The sequence below is a fragment of the Lissotriton vulgaris genome, chromosome 1_2, assembly GCF_964263255.1.
Source record: "Lissotriton vulgaris chromosome 1_2, aLisVul1.2, whole genome shotgun sequence".
Classification (NCBI taxonomy): Eukaryota; Metazoa; Chordata; class Amphibia; order Caudata; family Salamandridae; genus Lissotriton; species Lissotriton vulgaris.
Genome location: NC_141686.1, coordinates 14,945,990 through 14,972,067, shown reverse-complemented (window position 1 = coordinate 14,972,067; position 26,078 = coordinate 14,945,990). Strand labels below are relative to the sequence as shown.

Genomic DNA, 26,078 nt, shown 5'->3' with positions numbered 1-26,078 from the left:
TCACCTAAGACGTCACTTTAACCTTTGGTTTGTGTATTGAATTTCTAATTTTTTTTAAAAAGCAAAAACATATCTTTTTATCCACCTGTAATGTTAATTTCACCTTTGTTTTTGTGTGAATTTATAACGTTTTTTTAAAGCAAAGTTATATTTTAAGCCCAACCCCCGCCACACATGGCCTGTGGCTTTGCGTGGCCTGCGATTGTCCACAAGCCTTGGCCTGCGGCCAGGCCCTCTGGGAACCCCCCCACAGGCTGCCAACCCCAAGCTGTGCTCATCCTTTGGTCGTGCACAGCAGGGGTTAGCAATAGGGTCTGGCCACAGCCACCCCCACCACAGGCTGTCACCCCCACTCTGCGCACAGCCTTTCATCATGTACAACATGAATTTGGCCACAGGGCCTGGCTTACAGCCAGACCCTGCTTCCAAGTCCCTACAGGCAGGCATCCTCCCACGCTGCGCACAGCTTTTGGCTATGTACAGATTGGCAATTGGTCGCATGGTTTGGCCTGCCCCGAGGCCCTGTGGCCAAACCCCAAGCAGGCTGTCAACCCCACACCACGCACAGACATTGCCGTGCTTAGCGTAGGGTTGGCCTTTCGGCCCCGGAGACCCCATCCCTTGGGGTCAAAACATATATATTATGGGGAGGGAAAGCACCGCCCCCACGAGCATATATAGGTCGCAGGAACCACCTCCCCTGAGGCCAAAAGTTATGGGGGGCGGGGGGCAGCTCCCCGCCTCAAGCCATATTATGCCTCGAGGAATTCATCCCCAGTGCTCAAAATAATAAAAAAGGAGAGGAAGGCCACTCGGCCCTCGTCCGAACCTTTGGCCCTATGGATCCCATCCCCAAGGACCAAACCAATGAACATGGTATAGTAGCTGTGTGCCCCTCCCCAAGACTCATTAGGGCCTGGGGAACCCATCCCCCAGGGCCATTTTATTTGATTTTGTTTGTTAAGGGGTGGGGGCTGTGTGCCCCTCCTTCCCAATCCTATTCTGGACCCGGGGTCTGCCTTTCGTATAGATGGGTGCCTTGGTGCCAAACTAAGACATCCACCATTTATAACATTGGGGCCCACAGGAGTAGCCCAGGGCCTCTGCGGCCCCAGTCGGTTCCCCACATGGTGCGGGCCCTGCATTGCTCCCGCCCACATGGAGCTGTTATTTATGCTGCTTTCTCCAGGTGGGAGAAATATCTTGATCTGTTTCCCTGTCCACATCAGTGCGGGCAGGGAAACCGATCAAACGTCTGCTCCCAGCTGGTGGGTGCATTTTCAAAAGCTCCTGCCTGCTGGTGGCAGACTTTTTGTTTGCTCCATTTTGGCTGGAATTTCAAAAATGTTTCTGCAAGGCGGCAGCAAACATAAGTTTTCCTGCCCATGCCTGTGCAGGCAGGAAAATTGGCTGTGGTTCGGGGTGGGCTCCCTGGGACACAGCATGTGAGCCTGCTATGGGGGATGTAGTTCCTGGGCCAATAAAGGCTCAGGGACGTGGGCCATGTGGCCCCTTTCTATTTTTGTAAAACACCTGCCTGGGGAATGGGGTCTCCAGGACCTTTTAAAGACTTGGGATTTGGACTACAAGGCACCCCTCCTCTAATTTTGTTCTTAAAGCCCTGGGGTCCCCGGGGACAAATGCGGCACGGGAAGGGAGAGAACGTGCCAAATCAAACGTTAAAGTGACCTTATAGCTATGTCAGTTCAAACGTAACGTTTCGTTTTAAACTAAAAAAATTCTCAAAATATGTTGAAATGCATCAGTTATAGTTTACTACCCTAAGTATAACTTGGCACCACCACCATACACTGCTTATGTGTTCACATATTACATCACTCATCCCATGTTCTGTGACATCCGTTGTCATCAACGATGCCCACTGTCCTTTCTTTACAAAAGTAATAAATAGCTGATTATAACATTTAAAAAATGCATAATGTTTACCATGTGTATTGTGGTCCTACAGTGGTATCTCTGACAAACTGAATTGCCAGCTTACATTTTGATTTTGACCCTTTGGTTTTAACCATGTTGATTGCAGGTATTTAGCGACATGACTGTTGGCGAAGGTGAGATGGTCTGTGTTGAGCTGGTGGCTAGTGATAAAAGCAACACTTTCCAGGGGGTGATCTTTCAGGGGTCCATCCGCTACGAAGCTCTCAAGAAGGTGTATGACAACCGGGTGGGTATTTGATGCATTGCACTTCGTGAACAATTTCAAATGACTGTTTGTTTTGTAAGATTTAACTCTGGTATGGTCAAGGCATATATTTAGAGAACATTGCTTATTCTTTTCTTACCATATGAAGTATACAATTTCTCTGTAGCTTTGCAGTGTAAAGTTGTAGCCCCATATGCTAGGACCATCAGCATAAAATGGAAAAAATACACCTTTGATTTTGAAGTTGACTTTATTATTATGTAATTAATATAAAACAGGCAGCACTAAATTTTGGAAAAAATGTAAATTGTTTGTCCAGCAAATGCAGAATAAACAAAGCAAAACGATTGTTGCATTATAATGAACAGCTGTTACTTTGATACTGAAATGGACATTTGTAGGTTACATTTTATTTAAAGTGCACTGAGATATGGCATATTATGTGTAATTCCATTAGAGACTTCTGCATATGCCATGCACCTGAATATGGCCAATCGGTTCAGTCTTTCTTGGAACTGTTACTGGTTGGTGCTCCTGTTGATTCGAGTTTCTTATGGCTCATGAATTGTTTCTTTTTTTCCACTACTTTTTTATGTGTTTCAGACTTAAACATGGTTCACAGGTCAAATTTACACAAGCTTAAAGAGGTACAAAACACATGCTAACATTATTTTCCTTACTCCATAATTTCGACTTGTTTTGCCTGTGTTAAAGACAACTTAAATATCCATCTCATTTCGACAGACTTTTTATTTTGCACAATGATGGTACAGACGTTGCACCCCATATCTTCTTTAAGCTACCTTCCATCATTTTTTTCTTTTTTAAAACAATTTTTATTGCAGCATCAAAGTTATACAGCTTACTCATATCACTGCCCTTCTCTGCACTTCGCCCACCCCCAACGGTATTCCAGCATCACACAGCCATTCAGCCCACATCCCGGAGGCAGGGCGGCAAAAGTCTATGACCTGGGATGGCATGGCGCTAGGTGATAAAGTAACGATGTGAACAATAATTCGACGTCAATCAAGGTAGGCCTGTCGAATGTCGCTGCTTTTTTAATACCTGCCCCCCTCCCCCCAGCCCCAAACCAAAAACACCCCCCTACTAGGAAGCATCGAGGAATAAGGATTCGGGTCAGCGCCTCCCCTCCACCCAATGAAACTGGACCGATTCGGCCCACCTACTTGCCGCAACCCGTGTCCTACGCGCACTGTGATCATCCTCAAGCCTCCCTCGGGGCCCCCCCCATACCTGCCATCCCCCACCCATTCCCTGAAGTATCGCTGGTGTATGCCGACTGCTGGAATGTAATCTGTTGTGCAGGAGCCAAGGGAACAACACTCAGGCAACCGTGCGCCATCCAGGAATGCACCATTTGCTTCACTCCTCCTCGTCCTCCTCCTGCGACATGTATTCCACCAACACTTGCACCAGACACTCCCACGCCCGTGCTACCTCCAAACCCCTCTCATCCGCGGCGCGCGTTGCTTGCCTAAGCCGGATCATACTTTCACTCTTGGCCCATTTACTCAATTCCATCGCCCATCGCCTACTAGATGGGCCCTCCGTCGACTTCCAGCGCCACGTGAGCTCTCTCTGAGCCAGAGTTAACCCCAGATCGATAAATTTGCTGGTAACCTTCGTCTTCTTCGTGTGGGGAAACCATAGCAGCAGGCAGGTGGCCTTGTCAAAGGTCACCTGCTTCTCTGTCACTTCGTTCAGGAGCTCACCCACTTCAGTCCAGTAGGATCCCAGTCTTGGGCAGTCCCAAAACATATGGTCCAATTCCGCCCCCGGAAGAAAACACCTGGGGCAAGCCGCCCCCGCGATTCGGAAATGCCTCTGTAGCCTACCCAGGGTTAGATAGGCCCTATGGACCACAAAGAAATGCACTTGCTGGAAGCGTGCATTCCTGCAACCCTTCCCCGCCCTCTGCAAGAGTTTACCCCACGTCTCATCTGGAATGGGTTTCCCTATACTCTCCTCCCACTTCTGCTTCAATCCAACAAGGGTTGTCAGTCCTTCGCGAAGCATTTCCGACTGGAGACACGTAATCGCTTTAATCGTCCCCGCAGCCATCACGACATACTGGCACGCCAATGTGGTCGCTGGTTCTTTCTGCCCTTCACCCCAGTGCCTCCTAATCGCTGCCGTGACGGCCATGTGCAAGAGGAAGTTCCCAGCCGGGATCCCAAACTGATCCTGCACCGCTTGGAAGGGCAGCAGTTCTCCCTCCGCGTTGCCCATCACCTGGAGTCCCAACTCCTCCCACTCCAAAAGGGTGGTCCAATCCCCTCCGTGTGGCAGCGCCGTCAACATGCCCAGAGGTATCTCCGGGGCAAACGGGTGTTCCACTCCCGCACGTTTCCGGCTTCTATTCCAGCACAGTCGCCACGTTTTTTCCTCGAGTGTCAAGTCCCGCACATCAAGCTTTTGGTTCATTACAATGTAAGCTAGGACGTGTCTCGGGACCCCCTTCACTCTGTGCTGGTCAGGTCCCCGAAATTCCTTCGCTACGTGTTGCGTGAGGATCTGCAGCTGCGCCGCCAAATAATATAGTTCCCCCATATGAACCCAGTGGTGAGGGTACGCAGGTCCTTAAAGAACCTAGGTGGGACCCATATAGGCAAGGTCCTAAAGTAATATAGGAGGCGTGGCAATGCCACCATTTTGAGCAGCGCCGCTCTCCCTACCACCGATAGTGGGAGCATGGCCCAAAACGCCGTCGAGCCCCGCAGGGCTCTCATACACCGACAAGTTCCCTTCCAGCAACCCCTCGGACGTGTGATAGATCCTGACTCCCAGATAGGTGAAACAGGAGTCCTCCCAAATCACATCTGCCGGTAACGACGGTTGTGGTGTCCCCGCTCTCAACGGGAAAAGGCAAGTCTTACGCCAATTCACTTTGAGACCCGACAGGGCTCCAAACCCCGTAAGCGCATTCACTGCCTCCCTCAACGCCCCTGTCCTCCAAGAACAGCAGTAGATCATCTGCATAAAGCGATATATGGTGTTGCTCGCCTCGGCAGACAATCCCCCCGTGTACCAACCCCGACCTAGCTCTAATTGCCAGGGGTTCTATAGCTAAGGCGAACAGTAGGGGCGACAATGAGCACCCCTGTCGCGTGCCTCTTTGGACCGGGTATGCGGAGGAGATCACAGAGCCCAGTCTCACCCTGGCAGTAGCCGAGGAATACAATACTCTCGTCCAGCGCCTGAACCTAGACCCTAGGCCAAACCTCCTCAACACCTCATCCAGATAGCCCCACTCCAAACTATCAAATGCTTTTTCTATGTCGACGGATAGTACTGCAGGCCCGGGTCCAGCTCACTACCTAAGACTCGCACAAGGCGGCGGATATTAGCCGAGGTATTCCGAGTGGGGATAAAGCCAGCCTGATCCTCGTGTACCAATGATGTCATGTGCGGCAGCAATCTGGTGGCCAGGATGCGGCTCAAGATTTTATAGTCCACGTTAACATAGACAGCAGCCTATAAGAAGTCACATCCGTACTATCTTTTCCCGGTTTCAGCAGGGGCACAACCAGAGCTTCCCTCATCGAGCCGGGCAGCCGGCCCTGTTTCAACGCCTCATTATAGACTTCTAACAACTGGGACGCCAATATGTCTACGAATGTAGCATAAATTTCAACTGGAAGGCCATCCACCCCCGGTGTTTTCTTCCGTGCCATGTGCTTGATAGCCCCCCTAACCTCTGCCAGTGTGATCACAGCACCCAGGGTCTTAGCCTCCTCATCGTCAAGCTGTGGGAGAGTGACCTCCGCCAGGTAATTGGATAGGACACCACCCTCCGTCTCTGAGCGACTCTGGTATAGGGTCTCATAATACCCAGCAAAACGTAAGAGGATCGCCCCCTGTGAATAAACGGTATCCCCTGATTCCAACTTCACACTCATTATTGCACCCCCCCGCGGCACCGGGTTCGCCAGTCGCGCCAACAGCGGCCCACTTTGTCGCCCTCTGCATGGACCCTCGCTATGTATTGCCTGTAGTCATAGCATCTCAGCCTCTCGGTCACCGATGCCACTAATTCCTTAGCCTCCAAGAGCTGTGTCTGCAGTGCCCCCCGTTCCGGCCTCTGTTTCTCCACCTCCCTTAACGCATCCTCCGCCTTCCTGACCTCCTCCAATACCACCTTCCTTTCTCCAGTGTGTTTCCCAATACATAGGCCTCTCATAACCACCTTGAATGCGTCCCATTCTAGCCCCCTAGTGGAGGCCGTTCCCTTATTAATCGCAAAGAATGACTCCGCCCCCTCGCGGATCTCTGACTGGAAGACCTGATCTTCTAATGTGTCCGGGTTCAGTCGCCAATTAGGAATCGCTGTCCTCACCCGCTGCCACTGGAGGGAAAGCAACTGGGGATTGTGGTCAGAGATGGTCCTAGCCAGGTACTCAGTGTGTCTTGCCAAAGAGGCAGTGGTGGGGTCGCAGAGGATCGTTTCAATCCTGACATGTAGCTCATGGAGTGCAGAAAAGAAGGAGTAGTCCCTGTCCCCAGGATGTTGCCCTTGCCACACATCAATCAGCCCCCACTCAGCTTGCCAGTCGCTCCTCTGTTTCGCCACTCTGCGCACCGGGGATGCAATCAGTGGGGGGTGGGATCTATCCAAGGTGACATCAGTAATGGAATTAAAATCGCCTCCCAGTATGACCTGCCCCGCCAGATACTGAGCCAGGAGGCCCGAGATGGAGTTGAAGAAGCGGGGCTGGTCGGAGTTCGGGGCGTAAATACAACAGAGCGCCACTTCCCTACCATAGAGCCTCCCCGCCACCCCTACATATCTACCTTCCGGATCAATCGTCTGACTCGTCACCTGAAAGGGAATCCCCGCCCGCACCCAAATCAATACCCCCCTCGCAAACGCAGAATATGCTGTACCAAACACTTGCCCTCTCCACCGCTTCTGAAGCGACGCACATTCCAGCTTAGTAAGATGAGTCTCTTGGAGCATCGCAATCTGAACCCCACGGCGTACCAGATATGCATGCACTTTGTGGCGTCGGGACATGGTGTGGAGTCCCCGCACATTCCACGTGACGCACTTCAGCTCAGGCATCGTCCCCATGGCTACCTTTCAATCGCAGCAGCCCTACCGCAGCCCGCCAGCCCACACCAGCATCAAAAGTGCCCTCCCCCCAAACATCCCCCAGAATCCCCAACACCCACTCCCCCAGAACAGGAACCAGCAACTGCGCCACAGCCCCCATCCAAACCTCACGCACCAAACAAACAGATCTACCCTGCAGTAGCCACTGCAGGCTGCCTTAGGGGCAGTAGGAGCGCGGTCGTGCCCCGACAAGCGGCAGCCCTCGCCCCAGCCCCCCGCCCCGTGATCCCCCCCCGTGGCCTGGTACCGCTACCGTGCTCTAGAAGGATACCATGAAGTCCATCCTCTACCACAGGTGGCTGTGCCCCGCACTGCGCCCCGGAGGTCTTAGAAGTCACAAATCGTCCGCCGATCGGGGAGTCACCTCCGGCCCAGCAGTACTATCCACATCTGAAATCTCAGTCCCAGAATGTCTCTTGTCGTCCTTAGATGCTGAACCTTCTGCCAACTCCTCTCGTCGCGATCCCGTGATGGCCGCAGTCGCCGCTAGGGCCCCCTGTTTGTCCGCCGCCAATTGCGCGAGCAGCAGGGCCTGCTGAGTCTTGTGTCGTTTTCGGAGACGCTGCGACTGGCGTACCCTCGCCGGCTTAGATAGGTCATTCTCAGCTTTATGTCTGCGATCCGTACCCGCTCTGTAGGTCTCTAACCAGGTCCAGGCCTCATCAGGCGTCATAAAAAACTGCGTCGTGCCATCCAGGATAATCCGTAGTTTAGCCGGGAACAGTAATGAATATTGAATCCCCTCAGTTCTGAGCTCCTTTTTGATCGCAAGGAAAGAAGCCCTAGCTCTTTGGATTTCCTGGGTATAATCCGGGAAGATGGTTACCGAGCTGTTCTCCACTTTGAAGGGACCCAGTGACTGCGCATTTTGAATCAACAGATCCCTATCTTTGTAGTGGAGGAGACGAGCCACCACCGGCCTGGGAGGGCGCCCCAATGATGGCAGCCTGGCCGGGACTCCATGCGCCCTTTCCAACGTGAAGAAGGGGGATAAACCCTCCGGGGCCACTTGCGTCCTGAACCAGTTCTCCAGGTATGCAATCATATCCGTCCCCTCAATTTTTTCTGGCAGGCCGACCACTCGCACATTATTGCGCCTGTTCCTACTTTCGGCATCCTCCGCCCTTTTCTCCAGCGCTGACAGCCGTTGCAGTGCACCCTCCATCTTCCGCTCCACAGTCACCACCGACGGTTTCAGTTCCTGCACCGACAATTCAGTGTCTTTCACCCGGTCCACCAGCTTCGAATGATCAGCCTTTAGGAGGCCCAGCCCCGTTGCCACCTGCGCTATGTCGTTATGGAGAGATTCTTTGGTCACAGCGATGGCTTCCAGTATCTGGTCCAGACGTTTGCCCAACCTCATTTCTGACTCTGAGCCCCCAATCGCCTCCTCACCCGTCGGGCGGTAGTCTGTGGTACCACGCCTCCTTCCGCTGTTCCTGGCTTCATCGCGCAGGCCGCACCACACACTGTCCCACGTAACAACGCCCTCCGGCGTGATTCTCCGCACCCGATGCCCGCAGGGCTTCACCAATTCTCGTCAGTTTGTGCCAACAGCCGAGTAGTAGACCCTCCGTAGTCACCCCCTCTCCGTTCAGCACATTCCAGTCAGCCTCCGCGGCTCCACTATGGCCGTAGGCCCCCGAGAGTGATGCAGACGCAGGGACTCCAGGCCGTTCGCAGGCGTCCGGCACTCACTTGGCTCCCAGTCCAACAGTCCGCTTCTTGCCCCCAAACACTGGCACTGTCCGGTTTTCAGGCCAATCCCCTACCACTTCGGCTGTCGGCCGCAGCGCCAGAGAGAGGCCCCCCCCACTCCAGCCAGTCCGGGACCTTCACTTCGAGGCCCCCAGCAAGTCCCCTCCACAGCCAGCTGGCGGCTCCCTGCCTGGGATCCTCCCGTCGGGGCCGAACACCCTACCGGCGCTGCCTCACCCTCCTGGGCATCCGCCTGTGTCCCGGACCGGGGGGCCGGCACCCCCGTGGCCTCGCGATCCTTCTCCGCGATCTGGTCTGAGTGCTCTCCCGGCTCTCCAGATATTGGCCCGCCCGCATCTGGTTCCGCCCTGTGCTCTGCTCCGCACTCCAACAACCCGAGGACTGCTCCGATTGGGGCCGTGCAGCAACTGTCTGCTCCCAACCGGGCCCTGCTCCGTACCTCCACGGGACCCCGATCTCCGCCCAGGGGTTACCACAGCTCCTTGTAGGTCTTCCCGGTAGCCGCCATCTTAAGGCTCAAGTCCGGTCTCGCCAGTCTCTGGCCGGCAGCGGTCGCCCTCCGCAGTGTCCCCCTGGGGGACGCAGGTCTCGGCGCCTGGCAGCCGCCGTCCCTCTCCGGCCTCGCCGCAGCTGACTGTTCCGCCGGTCCCCAGGATAAGTCCGCTTCCCACAGGGCTATCGGGGAGGGATCTCCGCCATCTTGGAAGCTTCGTTACGGGCCGCCCGGCCCCAGCGCCAACAAAGAAAACTCCGGCACCGAAGCTCCGCCAGCCAGGATGCCGGGTCCAAACTGTGCCGTTGGTGTTCCGACACAGGCTCCACGGTCCCAGGCCACCGTAAACCCTGATTTTCAGGATAAATCGGGGGATCGAGCGCAGAGCTATCGGCTCACGCCGCCTGCTCCATCGGCGCCCAAACCACGCCCCCTTAAGCTATCTTCCATCATGTGGGAGATTTCGCCTTTTTTTATTTAATGCTTCTGTCTCGACCCTTCCAAACATGCTCATGTGAAAAGGACCTTGATCTGTAAAGGATTCCCCCTGTTTATTCGAGGATTGTACTACTAAATATCAACCCCGAGAACATAATTTTAAAAGAATATCGTGGACACCATATCAGGGGACAATATATCGAGAGGTCTGTGTACATAGGGGTGTGTAGATTTACTATTCTGAACTCCACATCTGCATATCTTGACTAAATATATATCTCGAAGATACATATATGTGGCGTTAGGTGTAGAAAATCTATACTTACTTACCTATCAATATTTTGGTTTTTAAATTTTGTCCTCGATATTCTGTGCCATTGATTTTCTGGTCTCGATAGTTGGAGTGCACACCTTATTTGAGATTACAATATACTGTGCTCCTTACAGTCTGACTTTCTCCTTTATAACAGAACCAAATCTTCCTTGATTACATTAATTAAAACTGTAAGATATTCAACAGAAACAGTGGGCTCTTTTGTTATAGTGCTCCCAAGAATGTCAGTGGATTGTGCACTTTTGACTAGCCCATCCATTTGAGTATATAGTCACTGGGGATGCTTGCATGGCAAGTGTCTTAGCATCAACCTGGTCGCATTACTTTCTCAGTTTTCTGTACTTCAGGTTGTTCAAATATAATTTTTATTCTGTCTGTTGGGAAGGGCCACATGACTTTCCTCCATGCAGCATTTTTTAAATATTTATATTTCACATGGTTGTTTCTTCTTGCACCTTCTTCATCTTCAAAAATTACCCAAGCACCAGTTTAGATCTGGAAAACTTGGTCAGCAGTTGGAAGTAGGGCGAGCCGCAATGACTCCAGTTGTGTAGCTCCTAAAGTAACTTCACAGCTCCAATAAAACATCACAGTCTATGCTATGCCTCTGTCTCTCAAGGAGAAACAGTGTAGTTTAGCTGGCTCCCTGACTCTCCACTACGGTGCCTTTATTGAGGAGTTCTCAAGGTTATTGCAGATATCTTTCACCATGGTTTTAGACCATAAGAAGTTAGCCTCCTTTTTGGAAGATATTCAACATCATGGCATCGCATTATGCTCCAACCTCTAGCACTACTTTGAATGCCAGAGCAACCAGAGAATTGGAACTCAACCCTGCTTCCGAGCACGTTATTCGTTTTCACACCTGGTGCTGGGTAAGGTAAAGCCTACGTGTTATTTTGCATTTGGTGACTTCTGGCACTTGCTAATACATATAGAGGTGTCCCATCTGACATTAGCCTTTAATAGAACTTGCAAGCACTTCTGGAGGTGCTTGAACCTTTTAAAATGCAATGAGCAAACACACAGAAGAGAATTCTAGCATTTTACTCAATTGTACCTGGTCTCTCGTGTGGATTTGAACCTCTCGCTTTCTAGGGAATTGCCTGCAAGTGACTTCAGACTGGTGGATCGTGCTAATCTTGTAAATGGGTTCCCTTCCCCTTTCCTCCAGATGCTGTCCCCGGATCTTGCTGTAGAAACAGACTATTACTTTTTATGTTGCTTAAACATGAAATACATTGAAAAAACAAGAGAAAAGAGGCTTTTGGCAAAACAGGAACAGTTAGTTTAATTAAACATTTCTGTTGTTAGAACAGTTACAGGCATAGGATCTGAGGACTGTTAACTTAGTCGATCTGAGATGGGTTTATATACAACTCATTGAATGCCATAAACAGTTTTGGCGATCCTTGTTTGGTAAGGAAGTGAACAGCTGGCTTTGGAGTCATAAATTAATGTATTCTATGGGTAATCCAGGTGGGGCTGGACCTTGCATAAACAAAATGATGGCCGTGGGTTACGTGTCCAGATGTCTTGCATAGGGAGTGCGTGATCACTGCATGTACTGTGTGTGCTGTGTCCTGATTGGTTATATGTTCTTAACTTATGTGGCATCTGACTTTACAGGGTTTTCGGAGCGTGCGTACCCCTCCGACCATGTGTGCTTTATTAGGGCCAATCTTCCTGGACCATTGTGGTGTCACTGCATCTATCTGTGGAGTTGATCTGGGATTTCTTTTTTGTGCCTTCGTCAGCCAGCTTCGTGCTGTCCCACCTGTGACCTATCAACCAGTGTCCTTATGCCTAGGTCTTGAAGCCTGCCTGAATACGTATTTCTGATTCCAGGTTGACATGGAATTCATAGCGGGCGAATTCAATAATAAAGATGCGATTTTGTTTTTATTTATTTATTTTATTTTGAGAGTTTTATATAGCACGGACAAGACCACCGGGGGTATCAGAGCGCTTCAAAGACAGGTAGTTGTATAGTTACAAGGTTACAAGCAATAGAAACGGTATTACAGGGTACAAGCAATAAAAACGACATTAGAACAGGGAAGCCTGGAAAGGGACACCATCTGTCACAACTGTAGCATATTTCAACAGGGCGTAGAGTAAGTCAGTGAGCCCAAGTTCTTTCAGTGTACCCCTAAGACTTTCTTAATCCGGGAGCAAGAGTTAATGTCATAGCCGAGAGAGGGCAGAGCTAAATGACAATAGCAACCTTTGCAGTACACTAGAGATAAGGAAAAAGCATCGCCTTCTCAAGTGGGCTGTGGAACTAGGCCAGAAATGTTTTCATCAGAATCAGTTTGACTTCCCTTTTGAATGAAGCTGTGGAATTATTCAGTCTTAATTCTGGTGGTAAGGAGTTCCAAATTCTAGGTGCAATACCTGAGAATCCTCGATTGTATGTTTTCATTTTATGGAATTTCTGTGGTTTAAGTAGTAAGGTGCTGGAGCGTCTAGAGGATCAGAACCTACTGAGAGCTCAAGGTTTTGTGCAAGATATAGAGGGGTGTTGAAGGGGAAGCTTTGTGAGTTATGCAGGCAATTTTTAGATGTATCCATGCCTCATACGGGATCAATTAAGAACTTTAAGCTCAGTCGAGATGTGATGATAACGTTTCAAGCCTTGCAGCAGAATTGAGAGAGGCCTTGAGTGGGGCGGTCCTCGCTCTCAAAAGACCACATAGGGTTGCACAGCCATAATCCAGCTTAGAGATCACTAATGCTTGCACCGCAGTTTTGAGGTCGTGGGGGAGGAACGGTTTTAATTTCCTTAGTGGGCTTAGATGGAAGTTCGCTCCTTTGGTGAGAGAGCTGATGTGATTCTGCATGTTCAGGTGTCTGTCAAGTATTAATCCGAGTGAGCTCGTAGAGTCCATGATATTTGGCGAGCAGTTGAGGGCTGTCAGTTGGTGCATCCATTTTGCAATGACTGGGAACTGTTTGTCAGGGGCGATGAGGAGGAATTCAGTTTTGAGAGCATTCAGTTTCAGATGATTGAGTGTTAGCCAACTTTGTGTTTCTTGAAGCACTGAGTTGAGAGATCTGATGTCCGCTGGGGAGGAGATTTTCAGGTATATTTGTGTGTCGTCATCATGCATTTGATAATGAATGTTGGACACTTTCAAGATTTCTGTTAGAGGTTCCATGAACAGGTTGAAGAGAGTGGGTGAGAGCATGGACCCCTGCGGTACTCCCAGAGTGAGCGGAGAAGGTTCAGAGAGGGACTGATGAACCTTCAGCCTTTGGGATCTATTGTGTAGAAAAGAAGAAAACCAGTTAAGTACCATCCCAGATAACCCCATCCTGAGCTCCAGTAGACCGATGAGGGTATCATGTTTGACTGTGTCAAACGCTGATGAAAGGTTAAGCAGGATCAAAAAGCATGATTCATTTTGATTCAGCATACGTAGTGCATCATCCACAATGTGAATAAGAGCAGATTCCGTGCTATGACCTTGTATGAAGCCGGATTGGAATTTGTCAAGAAGTTGGAGTTGTTCTATATAACTACAAAGTTGGGTGTGAACGCATTTCTCCAGGAGTTTTGCCAGTGTGGGAATGGCCGAGATTGGACGAAAGTTATGAAGATCGGTCTGGTCAGCTGTTGTTTTTTTTTAGTATGGGGGTGACCTGCCCGGACTTTTTTTTTTCTTTTCTTCCTTTTTTTCTTGATCTATCCCCACTGTTTCAAACTGCTCTCTCACACTCTAACGGTCCTTGCACCCATAACTCCAACACCCCTTTCTTCCTTACTTATACCTACCCAGCCTTGAAAAAGCCCCTGGTCGATGGGCCAAATGGGAGAAATACCAGACTTTGAGGGGGCATAACCATCCCAGAGGATAGAAAAGTGACAAGTAGATTCTCACTGGCTGCCTGTAGATCCTGTTCAATCTTTGTTGTTTTAACCCGGAAGAAGTAAGCAAACTCCACACAGTGCTGGTCAAGTCCTGTGGAGGTCAGAATAGGTATGTTGTTAGATTGAAGCTTGATGAGCTCAAATAGCTTTTTTGGATGAGTTATTGCCGGGTCTAGTTGTTCTCTGAAGTAGCTAGCTTTGGAGCTTCTGATGCGTTTGTTGTATATGTTTCTGAGAGATCTCAGCTACGAAAGATGGTACACGGAGGGCGAAGATCTCCATATATGTTCTGCTAGTCTTAGATTTCCTCTATCAGTATTTAGGTTCCTGTTGTACCAAGGTTTTGATATTTTGGAGGATTTTCTTTTCTGTTGTAGTGGTGCCATAGTGTCTAGTATGTTGGACATCGGGTCATTGTAGAGATTTGTGAGGTTATCGACCGCCAACATGTCCATGGGAGGAGGCAGGATGTTGTCTGTGCAGCATAGCAGATCATATAGGTTAATATTTCTCAGGTTTCTTTGCCAGATTCAGGTTTCTTGATTTGCGATTTAATGGTTCTTGCCGGTTTTGAGACAAGGAAGGAGATGCACTGGTGGTCGGACCAGTCACATGGGAGGATAGATATAAGTTGAGTGGAGTTGCTCTTGCCAAACACCAGATCTAAGGTAGCTCCCTTGCTGTGCATAGGGCTGTCACATATTTGAGTAAGGTTGAGGTCTGATATGAAGGTTTTAAGGCTATTGACTGACGTGTCATTTAAGTCATTGCAATGCAAGTTAAAGTCCCCCAGGAAGATCTGGGTTCCGGGATTGCTCAAATTTGTTGAAAATATTTCCAATGCCTGTCCTATAAAAGGGGAATTGCCTCTTGGAGGGTGATAGAGGGCATGGAATTTGCAGGTCTGCTTGCTGTTGCATGCGACCTTGAAGCACATTTATTTGCATGAAGCCAGGGAATCAGAGTTCAGTTGTCTAACTGATAAATTGATACGATAAATGCAAGCGATGCCGCCACCTAGCCCACCCAGTTTGTCAAGCCTGATAATGTTATAGTTGGGGGGCACTAGAATATTGATTATGGGACCAGCAGAATTGTTAAGCCAGGTTTCAGTCAGCACTGCAATATCAGGATCATTTGCAAGGATGAGGTCAGCGATGCCTGCAGCGTGGCGAACTGCCGATCTGCAATTGAGAAGTATGCATTTAAGCTGGGGTTTGAGATCATCTGAGGAGAGGGAGGTGGTGGGGACCATGGTGAGGTTGCTATTATTCAACAATCTAGTATTAGCCGTGGGTTCTCTACCTGGGTCGTGGGTTCTCTACCTGGGTCAGAGTGGATAGTTTCAATTTGGTACATCATATCAGTGTTCAAAGCAGCTGATGCCTCATAAAATAGCAGAAGGGTTTTAATATCCAAGTCTAGGAGTGGTACTTTAGCTCTGAGAGGCCGAGAGGGGTCATTAGGGAAGGGTAGTTTTTTCCAGCTTTGAAGTGTATGAGCCCCTGGAGGTGAGGACATAGTGTGGTGGTGTATACAGGCAGTCTAGCCCCAGACGTCGAGGGATGACTGTAGATGTGTGGCACAGTCTCTGAGAACTCCCTTGACTTATTAACCGACTGCTCCGATGTGAGGAGAAAGAAGGTATGTACAGCTGCCATTAGTTGTTGGAATGTAAGTGATATAGCATTTAACCTAGAATCCAGACCAGTATGGGGGCAGGTTCTTGGTCCTCGAGGCCATGTGCTGAGAGGGGGGTGGTATTTGTATTTGAATGGACTACAGGAGTGAGTAAGGAGGGTGGGGAAATGAGGGGGGGGGGGGGTAGGGTGGTTTGCAAACTTGGGCTCTGAGTTTCAGCCAGATTGCGCTTAGGCTTGTTGGCAAGTGAGGGGGGAAGAAGAGGTTGAACCTTGCATTCCTATAGACTTGGGAGAGTTACGATCCAGGAGGCCAGACTCTATGTCCGAGCTAGGTCGGGAGAGGTGAGGTTGCTATCTGGACTGTGAGAGAGTGTAGGTAGAGGATTAAAGGGATTGTCAGCGGGGGAAGGGGGGATCTTGGGAGGATGAAGGGTTGCCTTATATATAAATGTACTGTTCTTTATATTGACATAGACTTTCTCAATATTAACACTAATATAGCTCTGGTGAGACTGAGTCTTCTATCTCAACAGTAGAAGAGATTTTTCGGCCCAACATTAACATCATACCATGTGTGTGGCCAAAATGGTGCTCCCCCTACAGGGGGTAGCCCTTAGATGGTGTAACTGAGTTGAAACTTGTGGATAGAGGCCATATATCACCACATTGAATTAAGCCTCCTTTTGTAAGACTTTTTGTCTGTCCCTTACTATACTGGCTGTGATGTTACTATGCATTCAGTCTGGATATTCAGTCTGGATTCTAGCCTTTACTTTGTTGAAAAGTTCATTTTATTGTGCATACAATGAACGATTAAGCACATATCGGATCCACCTTTTAGCATTCCCTGAAGCAGGAGTACTGCTGGTACTTTGCTTTCTAAAGAGCTTTCAAATTGTCTTCTCTGTCAAGATTTGCAGTGGTACACGGAGTGCACTGTGGGGATGGGAATGTGACAGTTGCAGTGCCATCGGGATGAACACTAAACCCTGTCCTGGGTTAATGTATTTATAATACAATCTATAGGAATACTGAAATGGAAGGTGTGAGTCTATGTAGAGATTAGTTAGCTTCATCATAACACCGATACCTAAGAGGAATCTGGTGTACCTTAATGGAATTGACAGAATCTTAAAGGTCCGTCAGAATGCTGACAGCTAATATTTTATGCAAGCAAAAGCCTAGACATGCATTTCGGTTAATGCAACCCTCTAGGTTTGAGGTGCAGGAGGAGGTGGAAGTAGGGTATTGAAGGTCACCAAGGAGAAATACTGTATTGGTGATTATCTTATCTCTTGACAACAGTGTTTCCAAACAGCATGACATAGTGAAACACAGCTTCAGTGGAATTTAGGTGATCTTTGAAGCTAGGTTTGCATTATTTATAATGCTTAAAATAAACGATTCATATATCTAGGAAACATCTTTTTTTAGTCTTTGATATGTTAAACCACAGCTTTCCAAACTTTTCATGTTGGTGACACACCTTTCAGACAATTTTCATCTTGCGACAAGGCAATGCGAGCTAGCCCGAACTACCTTAGGGGGATCCGGGGGTTCTCCCCCGAGAACATTTTGAAAAAAAAGTAGGCAAATGGTGCATTTTCAAGCAAATTTGAGAAAGCAGGAAGGTTAATAAAACAAATGTGAATCTGTTCTAACAAAGACAGTGACTGGCAAAACTGGATGTAAGCAAGGTTAGGTTTGTGCCTGAAACAAGAATATAATGATGCACACATTGATGCATGTCCCAGTCATTTACGGCACAAAAAGGGCGGGTGCACGCAAAACAAACACAGAAACCCACGCAGGCAGATAAACACACTCAACAACGACTCGCACACAAAGAAAATGGTTCGGAAACAAAAAAACAGCAAGGCAAAAAAATGCAGGTTGGAAAGCCAAAACATGAATGTAACCAGACATGGTCCCAGGCGCACGCAATACAAACTGGTGCAAAGACATGCAGAGATACTCTGATAAGAAACAAGAACACAAAAAGAAACATAACCAAATGCGCATACACAGAACACAGGAACAGAACACAGCAGTACACAAATCAGTGCACACACATGAGCAGATGCGTATACAAAAAACACACCATCACAGACACACATACAGAGGCCAATGCATCGGGGCAAGCGCAGGGAAATACAGTACATGACATACAAATTATCACCACAATACAGGCAGGCCCCTTTAACCCCAGATATTAAGGTATAAAAGGCAGATTCTGAGGGACAGCTGGCCTCACTGGCTCACACAGTCCTGTACAAATGCCTTTTTAGAGACAAGGAGCTGATGGAGCGCAGCCTGTTCCTCCCTCCCCGCAGGGGTCACATGCGCAGGACCTCTGACCTTTGGCTGTTGCCTGAAGTCCAGAGAGACTTTCTGATGGAGCACGGGCCATTGTTTATCTTTCCAGATGCACAATACTATGGCATGGTTAGCCTTCAGAAACAATCTCCATTAAAAAATAATAGGAGGGCCTTTTAATAAATTCAGTTTTTTTTCCTTGCATTCCCTGTGCCGAAAGTATTTTTTATTTGTTACGGTAGATGGTGTGTTGCATTATTTCTCTGCTGGATATATTTTCAAGAAAGAGAGTTAAGTACTTCTAAGAGGAGCTGCATTAAGGGTGCCCTCTAGGGCAGGAGAAGTGAGGTACCGACTTCACCAGGATTATACATTTTGGTGTTTCACTAGCAAAATCCGACGAGCTTCTAGAAGCAGCTGGAATCTTTTGAAACACGGGAGGAAAATATATAAGAATTGTCATAGAAATGCCGATTTTCACATGTTATTCCCCAAAGACTTATCATTTCTCAGGCCCTGGAGTTACCTGGAACCTGGCTAACAATTGCAGGGTGAGGAAATAACAGGAATATGGCCGGGATACCCGTCACCCCCTCCCAACACAATCCCCAAGAATGGGAAGACGGAAACGGTTCTTGAACTTTTGGAAGGCGGGAGGGAGTTACCCTCCCGGCCGTATTTATTAAAAATATGAAACAAAATTAAAACATTAAAATAACAGTTTCATATCATGTACAATTTCATTTACACATTACGATGTTTATTGGCTAACCTCAACATATCTCTAATACAAAGGTTCTCCTAGCCGATTCTAAAACATCCTGTAAATGCATTTCTCAAAATTCAAATTGTACATCCTAACGTTACGGGCCAACGGCAAGGTCGTAACCGGTGTCAGATCCCTAATACCAGACCTCCCCCCCTTACTTGTGAGGGGCGGGCGCACAGAGGACTGTACCTCTGTGCCAACTTCCAATTTCCCTTGTCTTAGCGGGGGCCCCATATTTACTCGAGGCCATCTTGGTGGTCGTCTGAGGACTTGTGTGAGGTGTCTAGAAGGTAGCGTAGACCCCCCTCCCACCACACACTGCTTACCACATCCGCCGTCGCGGATGTCCTGGCCCCGGGAAATTTCCAGGAGGGGCCCGTAGCCCCTCCTCCCCAGGGAGGGGCCTATGACCGCCTTCCCTTTCGGCGGCCCCATCCTTAGAGGGTACCGCCTCCCCGTGTGAGGGGCCAATGGCCGCCTCCCCCCGGGCGCTCCCATCCATAATGGGTGGCGCCCACCTCTAGGGATCTTCCAATTACTGCTCACCGATCATGACCTTACCGCCACAGGCCGGATAGTTGACCGGCTATCCGGACCCCCCAAAAAACTCCTACTAAAGGTCATGGCTACACAAACTCTTTAACCAAGCTATGAAGTCTCCTATGAGTAAGACATTCCCCACCCGGGACAAATGAACCCCATCCTCCAGATACATATGGTCCCCCCGGATACATCCATGTGGAATACAATGCAATTTCTCTGTACGAAACAACCTACCCAGTTTGTTATTAACCTTCTTTACCGACTGATTCAAAGCCGTCACAGAGAGGGCCCCCCGCCACACCTTCCGAGGAATCATGTATGACCATGCAATCGTGCACCCCGGAACCCTTCTCGCCAACCAACTTACTGTGGATAAAATTAACTCGAGAAGTATTCGTCGCCCAATGGTCACCAAATCATTGCCCCCAAGATGCACTATGATTACAGATGGCGGTGACCTCGTCCGCCCTAACAGTCCCTCCATAAAACTTTGAAACTGGTCAATACAGAGCCCGCCCCTTCCGTGGAAGGTCACCCTGTACCCGTATTCCCCAGCCACGTGAATCATGTCACCTGCTTTGAATACGTCTGCGGCGCGCCTCACGTATGAGTGGCCAATGACCCACACCACTCTTCCCTCAGCCGGTGATCTTTGACCGCTGGTCCCCAGGTGTCGGGTCAACTGCACAGTCCGCCCCGCAAAGCCTGCTCGCGAAACTGTAAACCAAACAGAAAACAAGAAGCGTGAGTGCATGACATTAGCTTCACAACATGTGCAACCGCACATACCTTTTATAAAAATTCGAGGACCAACGCCCCAACTGTTTCATCTTTTCAACACTCAGACCCCTGGCTGTAGCCTCTGTAGCAGCCCCTATCCGGAAGGAATGGGTCCCAGAATCGCTCGGGTTCAAGCCCGCTGCCGCGATTGCCATTGTTAACACCCGCTGAAACTGAAACCTAGTCAGTGGGGTGGCGTCGGTGTGCCTCAGCAAGCTTCCCCCCCATGATGCCGCCCTCTGCGCTAAATACTCCTCCACGCATTTTACCGGGCACATGGGAGACCCCGGAATCCGCTGGACTACCACACTGTCCCCGATCGCTCCCTGATCGGTCTTGGACCTGGCTATTGATACTACCATCGTCTCCCCCTTAATTTGAATGTGTTCTCGACACAGACCTCCCCTCGTATCCTGCTTATTCCTCGCTACCAGTTCGCTTACCCGCATAGCCCCATGGAATGCTAATGCAAAAGCGGCCCGGAACAGCACCGTCTCTGATTGAGATGAACATGTCGCAGGGAGTACGGACATTAACAGGGACAACCTTGCTAGACCTATCGGGTGCCTCTCATCCACTCTACGACCCTCAAGGCGTTGCCACCCACGCAGTGCCTTCTTTACGAGGAAGGACGATGTGGGGTTCTGGATGCCATGAGCCCGCGCCATGAAGGAAATGGCGGCCCGGTGCCTATTGGCTGTAGCCACTGATCTGCCTGTCTGATGTAATGATACCAGAAATTTCAGGACATACTCCTCCTGCCCCCAATGCTCCCCACTAGCTGAACCCAAAAATGACAAATAGGAACGGAACACTCCTTCATATGCCTTCCTTGTCCTGGGTGCTAGACTCTCTCCCACGAGTTTTTGTAATCCGGGGCACCGAGAGACCAGAGAGCTTCGGGAAATGGTGCCGCCACCAAGTCCGCTGAGGGCAGAAAACCCCGGAAGGCCTGCATATGGGAACGAGAGAGTGCATCAGCTGCCTGGTTCAGTACCCCCGGCACGTGTCTTGCCCTAAAGTGGACGTTTAGTCTCATACATAGCAGGACAATTTCTTTCAGCAATCTCAAAATCCATTTGCAGCGTGCTGCCTGATTATTGATACATTCAACAACGGTCATATTATCAGACCAGAACACCACAGAGCGATCACGAAACCCCTCTGGCCATGTTTTCAAGGCCACCAGAATGGGGAACAGCTCAAGAAACCCAATGTTACCTGTGAGCCCACCATCGTGCCACCACGCCGGCCATGTTCGTGCCGACCATTGATTACCAAATATGGCGCCAAAACCCACACTCCCCGCCGAGTCGGTCCACAACCCCAGCTCCTCGGAGGAAGCTGGCGGTTTGTTCCACACGACGCGACCGTTGAAATCCGCCAGAAATGCCAGCCATATGCGCATATCCTGGCGAACCTCTGCTGACAGTCTTGTGCGGTGGTGCCCCTCCTTGAGGCCAACCATGGCTTGTGCGATAGAGCGGGAAAAGGGGCGAGCCATCGGTATTACTCTGAGGGCAAAGTTAAGCTGACCCACAGGTTGTTGCAACTGATGGAGAGTTACTTTTCTCTCGCCGAGGCACATCTCAAGCGAGGCCTTAAATTTCATTACCTTCTCTTTGGGCAAACGGAAGCACCCCTCTACTGAATCGAGCTCAATTCCCAGAAACTCGAGTGAAGTAGATGGTCCCACTGTTTTGCCTGGTGCCAGTGGCACACCAAATCGTTTCATGAGATTACAGAATTCCCTCAAAGCCTGTGCACATTCCGTGTCACCGGCTGCCCCCAGAAACAGAAAATCATCAAGGTAATGCATAACCTGCGTAAAGCCCGTGGCTCTGGTGAACGCCCATTGCAAAAAAGTACTGAACTTCTCAAAATACGCACAAGAGATGGAGCAACCCATCGGCATACATTTATCCATGTAGTAGCGTCCTTGAAACACAAAACCTAAGAGAAGCTGATCCTGTGGGTGTACCGGGAGCAACCGGAACGCTGACTCGATATCTGATTTAGCCATCAGCGCTCCGGGCCCCAGGCGATTCAACATGGCGACGGCCTCATCAAAGGATGCATATCGCACCGAACAAACTCCCGGGTCAATCGCATCGTTCACCGAAAGACCCTTAGGAGCGGACAAATTATGGATTAACCTAAACTCACCCGGGTCCTTCTTGGGGACAACTCCCAATGGTGAACAAACAAAGTTAACAACAGGCGGGTTTACATATGGTCCCGCAACCCGACCTCGGGCCACCTCCTTTCCAATCTTTGCCTGTACCACCGCCGTATTTTGTTGAACCGATAGTTGGTTTTTACACTGTGCTTCCCCCCGAAAGTCCCCCGCCGGGATGTGGAAACCATATGAAAAACCGTTTCTCAACACCCCGGCGGAGACATGATCAGGGTATTCGTTCAGCCAAGGGATCATTGCCATGATGTCAACGGGAGTAGGTAACGGTGCCCCTCGGTCGATATTAGACCTGTTTGGCTCCTCCTCTACCTCCTGTATCACCATTCTTGGCTCTGCATGAACTCTCGGGGTGTGAGGCCTGTCCGCACCCTGCACACTCATGCCTGAACTTGCATGCCCCTTGTGGCCTAGTGCACTTGCCTCTGTTAAAACTCCAACAGACCCCTTTCCTCCCCGAGTTCCCATTACTCTTTGTGTGTTGATCATTGCTGGTGCCCGCCCGAAAGGGCGCCGCCGAATAATGGCGGGAAGGCTCCGCCCCATTCCCGCCAAAAGATGACGACTTTGCCGTGTTCGGCATAACCTGTTTCTGCCAGGAAATGGAGTCGAAACAATCCCACGTCAGGGATGAGTCGTGCTCCTTGGCCTTACGAAATTTGTTATCATAACCCATCCATTGATTGCCTTCATATGATTCATAAAATTCCATAATACGTGTCTGGTAACAAGCTAATTCGGCCAATACTTCAGGCCTACGTTCCCCTATGATTGCCGTGAACATTCCAAACGCCCTGGCCCAATTAGCGATCGTTTCATCCACTCTGAAACCCGCCATTTTCGCACGCCATACACTAGGATGCAACAACTCCTTCTGCTGTTTAACGTGCTCTATCTCATAGTGATCGGTCAACAGAGAAAACATGTTCACATATTTATCAGACCAAATCCTTTCTTTCACATCCATAGGAATATGTTGGACCACCTTTTCCCTCCTTGAGGGTAACGATCCCTCCCCCGCCATTGGCAACGGCTGCTTACCCGAACCAGTAGCTGGGTCCGTTGTCGATGCTGTTCCCACGCTCGACGCCGGTTGTTCCGAGGGAACCTGCGGGGAAACAAGAGGACAAGGTGCCTTCGCAGCATCTCTCGATTGCCGCAACTGCTTCATTATTAACTTGGCCTCCTCGGCCGCGTCTCCCGGTGCCTCCGCACCCTCGTTGTTCCTGCCTAACCATGCCGCCAACTGTGCGGCCAGCTCGGGGGGATCGGCTGTCCCGCGTTCGGGATCGGAACTGGGGCCTCTACCGGACTGACCGGGCTCGCCGGAGGTGACTCGGGGACCAGGGCCTCCCCTCCTGCCGCCCTATTCCTGGCCCTTTTACCTCTCCCGGCAGGGACTACTCCCGGCAATGCTGGTCCGATGACTTTCTTCGGTCTACCCGTACCATTCATTGCCGCCATCTGCTTCTTCATGTTCGCCATGTCCTTCACCAGCATGCGAAGCATTTGTTCGGTCCCAACCTTCTTTCCGACTTTCTTGCCAGGCATCGTCACGGATATTCGACTCGAGGTCCTGGATCCAAAGCTTCGGAATCACTGAAAGAGAAACACAAAAATTACAAGTTCTCAAAATTGGCTCCTTGTTCCGTCTCGGGCTCACGTGCAACGAGGAGGTGCAGCTTCCAAGCACAGGAACAAGAGGATGCTTCCTTGGATTGTTGCTCCTTTTATTCTTCCTCGGGAGGGCGTGGACCTTCCTCCAACCGCCCACGGGGCGTGTCCAATGGTGTAGGTGTCTAGGACAACCCCTCTTGGGCGGGAAAAAGGCGCGCCCCGAGTACGCCACTTCGGGCATACCAGCCGAGACACGCCTCCCGCCCAAAATGGTTTCCCGGGGGGATCGGGGTACCCAACCATACGTTCGGGGGGACCGAGTGGTCGCCCCTTTCCATTATTTCGGGGCTGTCGCAATGAGACTTTGAGTGGGGGTAATGTTGGTACACAGTGGACACATATGGTTAGGCAGCAGTCAAATCTGTGCCAGACTACGTGGGAGTTTTTAAATGTCCAAATATAACTTATCGAGCGCCTGAGATGGGGGCAGAGGCGGCTCCGTGGTCACTACGTCGCAACAAGGCCGTGCGCTCAGAAGCAGTGAGGTCAGGACAGAGCAGTTAGCAGCGCTGCATGCTATGTGGCGCACTCCCGGAAGGGGGTGTCAAACCTCCCACTGGCCTCTTGCTCGTTAAATCCAGGACCGCGTCAGTCCGCCCCTGAGCCTTGGACATGCTCCACTGACCATGCAGATCCGCCGAGGCTCCGCTCCACCTTGCACGCACGTCGTACGTCGTCCTTGCCCTTACACATTCCCCGAATATCGGCCCGGCCCACAGAAGTCATCGCGACGGCCGCGACACACCCACACATAGGAGGCAACACAGTGCCGTGTCGCGACACAGTTTGGAAAGCTGTGTGTTAAACCATGGGGAGTTTCATATATTGTACATGGGTTTCAGTGTACCTAAACTGGGTTTAACTCAATTCTGTTTCTGTATTCTGACAGTTGTATAAATAGTATTTTCTGAAAGACTTGCAATATCCCACAAGGCTAGCTTCCCACCCCTTAATTTCAGTATCTACAAGGAGCTATTGGGTAGCCTGCTGGATAGTCGTGCTGCCTCTTTCCACCAGTTGGCAGATGACACTCAAATTTCATCTAAGATAGATCCTAATCCACAGTAAATACAGAGTCTTGAGATTCATCATGAACTTCCAGCTAAAGCTCACTTTGCACATTAATCTAATAATCGATACCAGCCAGTTCCCAATAGCATCTACTAAGAGAGACCAAATACATTAAACCTATCCCAGACTTCAAGACTGTGTTATGTGCCTTCGTAAAGTCATTCAGTCTTTTATGACTTTCTTTCTCTACTATGGCTCCATTAAAAACCACATGCGTGCATATGTCTGCTAGGCTGTCTTCAAAAGCGAATAAGTAAGATGTTACACTCTCTTTTGGGTGTTACAGGTAGCAGTGATAACTTAAGATGCAAATAGATATTTAGATTAAAAACTCCTACGCTCAAAATCTGGAAAGCACTCACTGATTCATGTGTAACTAGAGAACCAACACTCCTGGGTTACTGATTCATGTTTAACTAGAGAACCAACACAACACTCCTGGGTTACTGATTCATGTTTAACCAGAGAACCAACACTCCTGGGTCACTGATTCATGTTTAACTAGAGAACCAACACTCCTGGGTCACTGATTCGTGTACTACTAAATAGCCAACACTTCTGGGTCACTGATCCATGTGTAACTAGAGAATCCACACTCCTGGGTCACTGATTCATGTGCAACTAGAGAACCAACAGTCCTGGATCACTGACGCATGTACTACTAGAGAACCAACACTCCTGGGTCTCTGATTCACGTACTACTTAAGAATCAACACTCCTGGGTCAATGATTCATGTACTACTAGAGGACGAACACTCATGAGTCACTGACTCCTACACTACTAGAGAACCAACACTCATGGGTTACTGATTCATGTACAATTAGAGAACCAACCCTTCTGGGTCCCTGATTTATCTACTACTAGAGAACCAAACACTCCTGGGTGCCTGATTCATATACTTCTAGAGAACCAACACTCCTGGGTC

The 26,078-nt window shown here is 49.7% G+C and overlaps 1 protein-coding gene across 1 annotated transcript in view; it reads left to right on the top strand.

Annotated features, from left to right (window-relative positions):
• Positions 1-26,078, top strand: part of KIAA0930 (KIAA0930 ortholog) — a 615,380-nt gene that overhangs the window by 461,057 nt on the left and 128,245 nt on the right. The window contains exon 6 of the mRNA XM_086952743.1: positions 2,045-2,185. Within this exon, the coding sequence (XP_086808869.1) occupies positions 2,045-2,185 (141 nt within the window). The remainder of the gene's footprint in view (positions 1-2,044; positions 2,186-26,078) is intronic.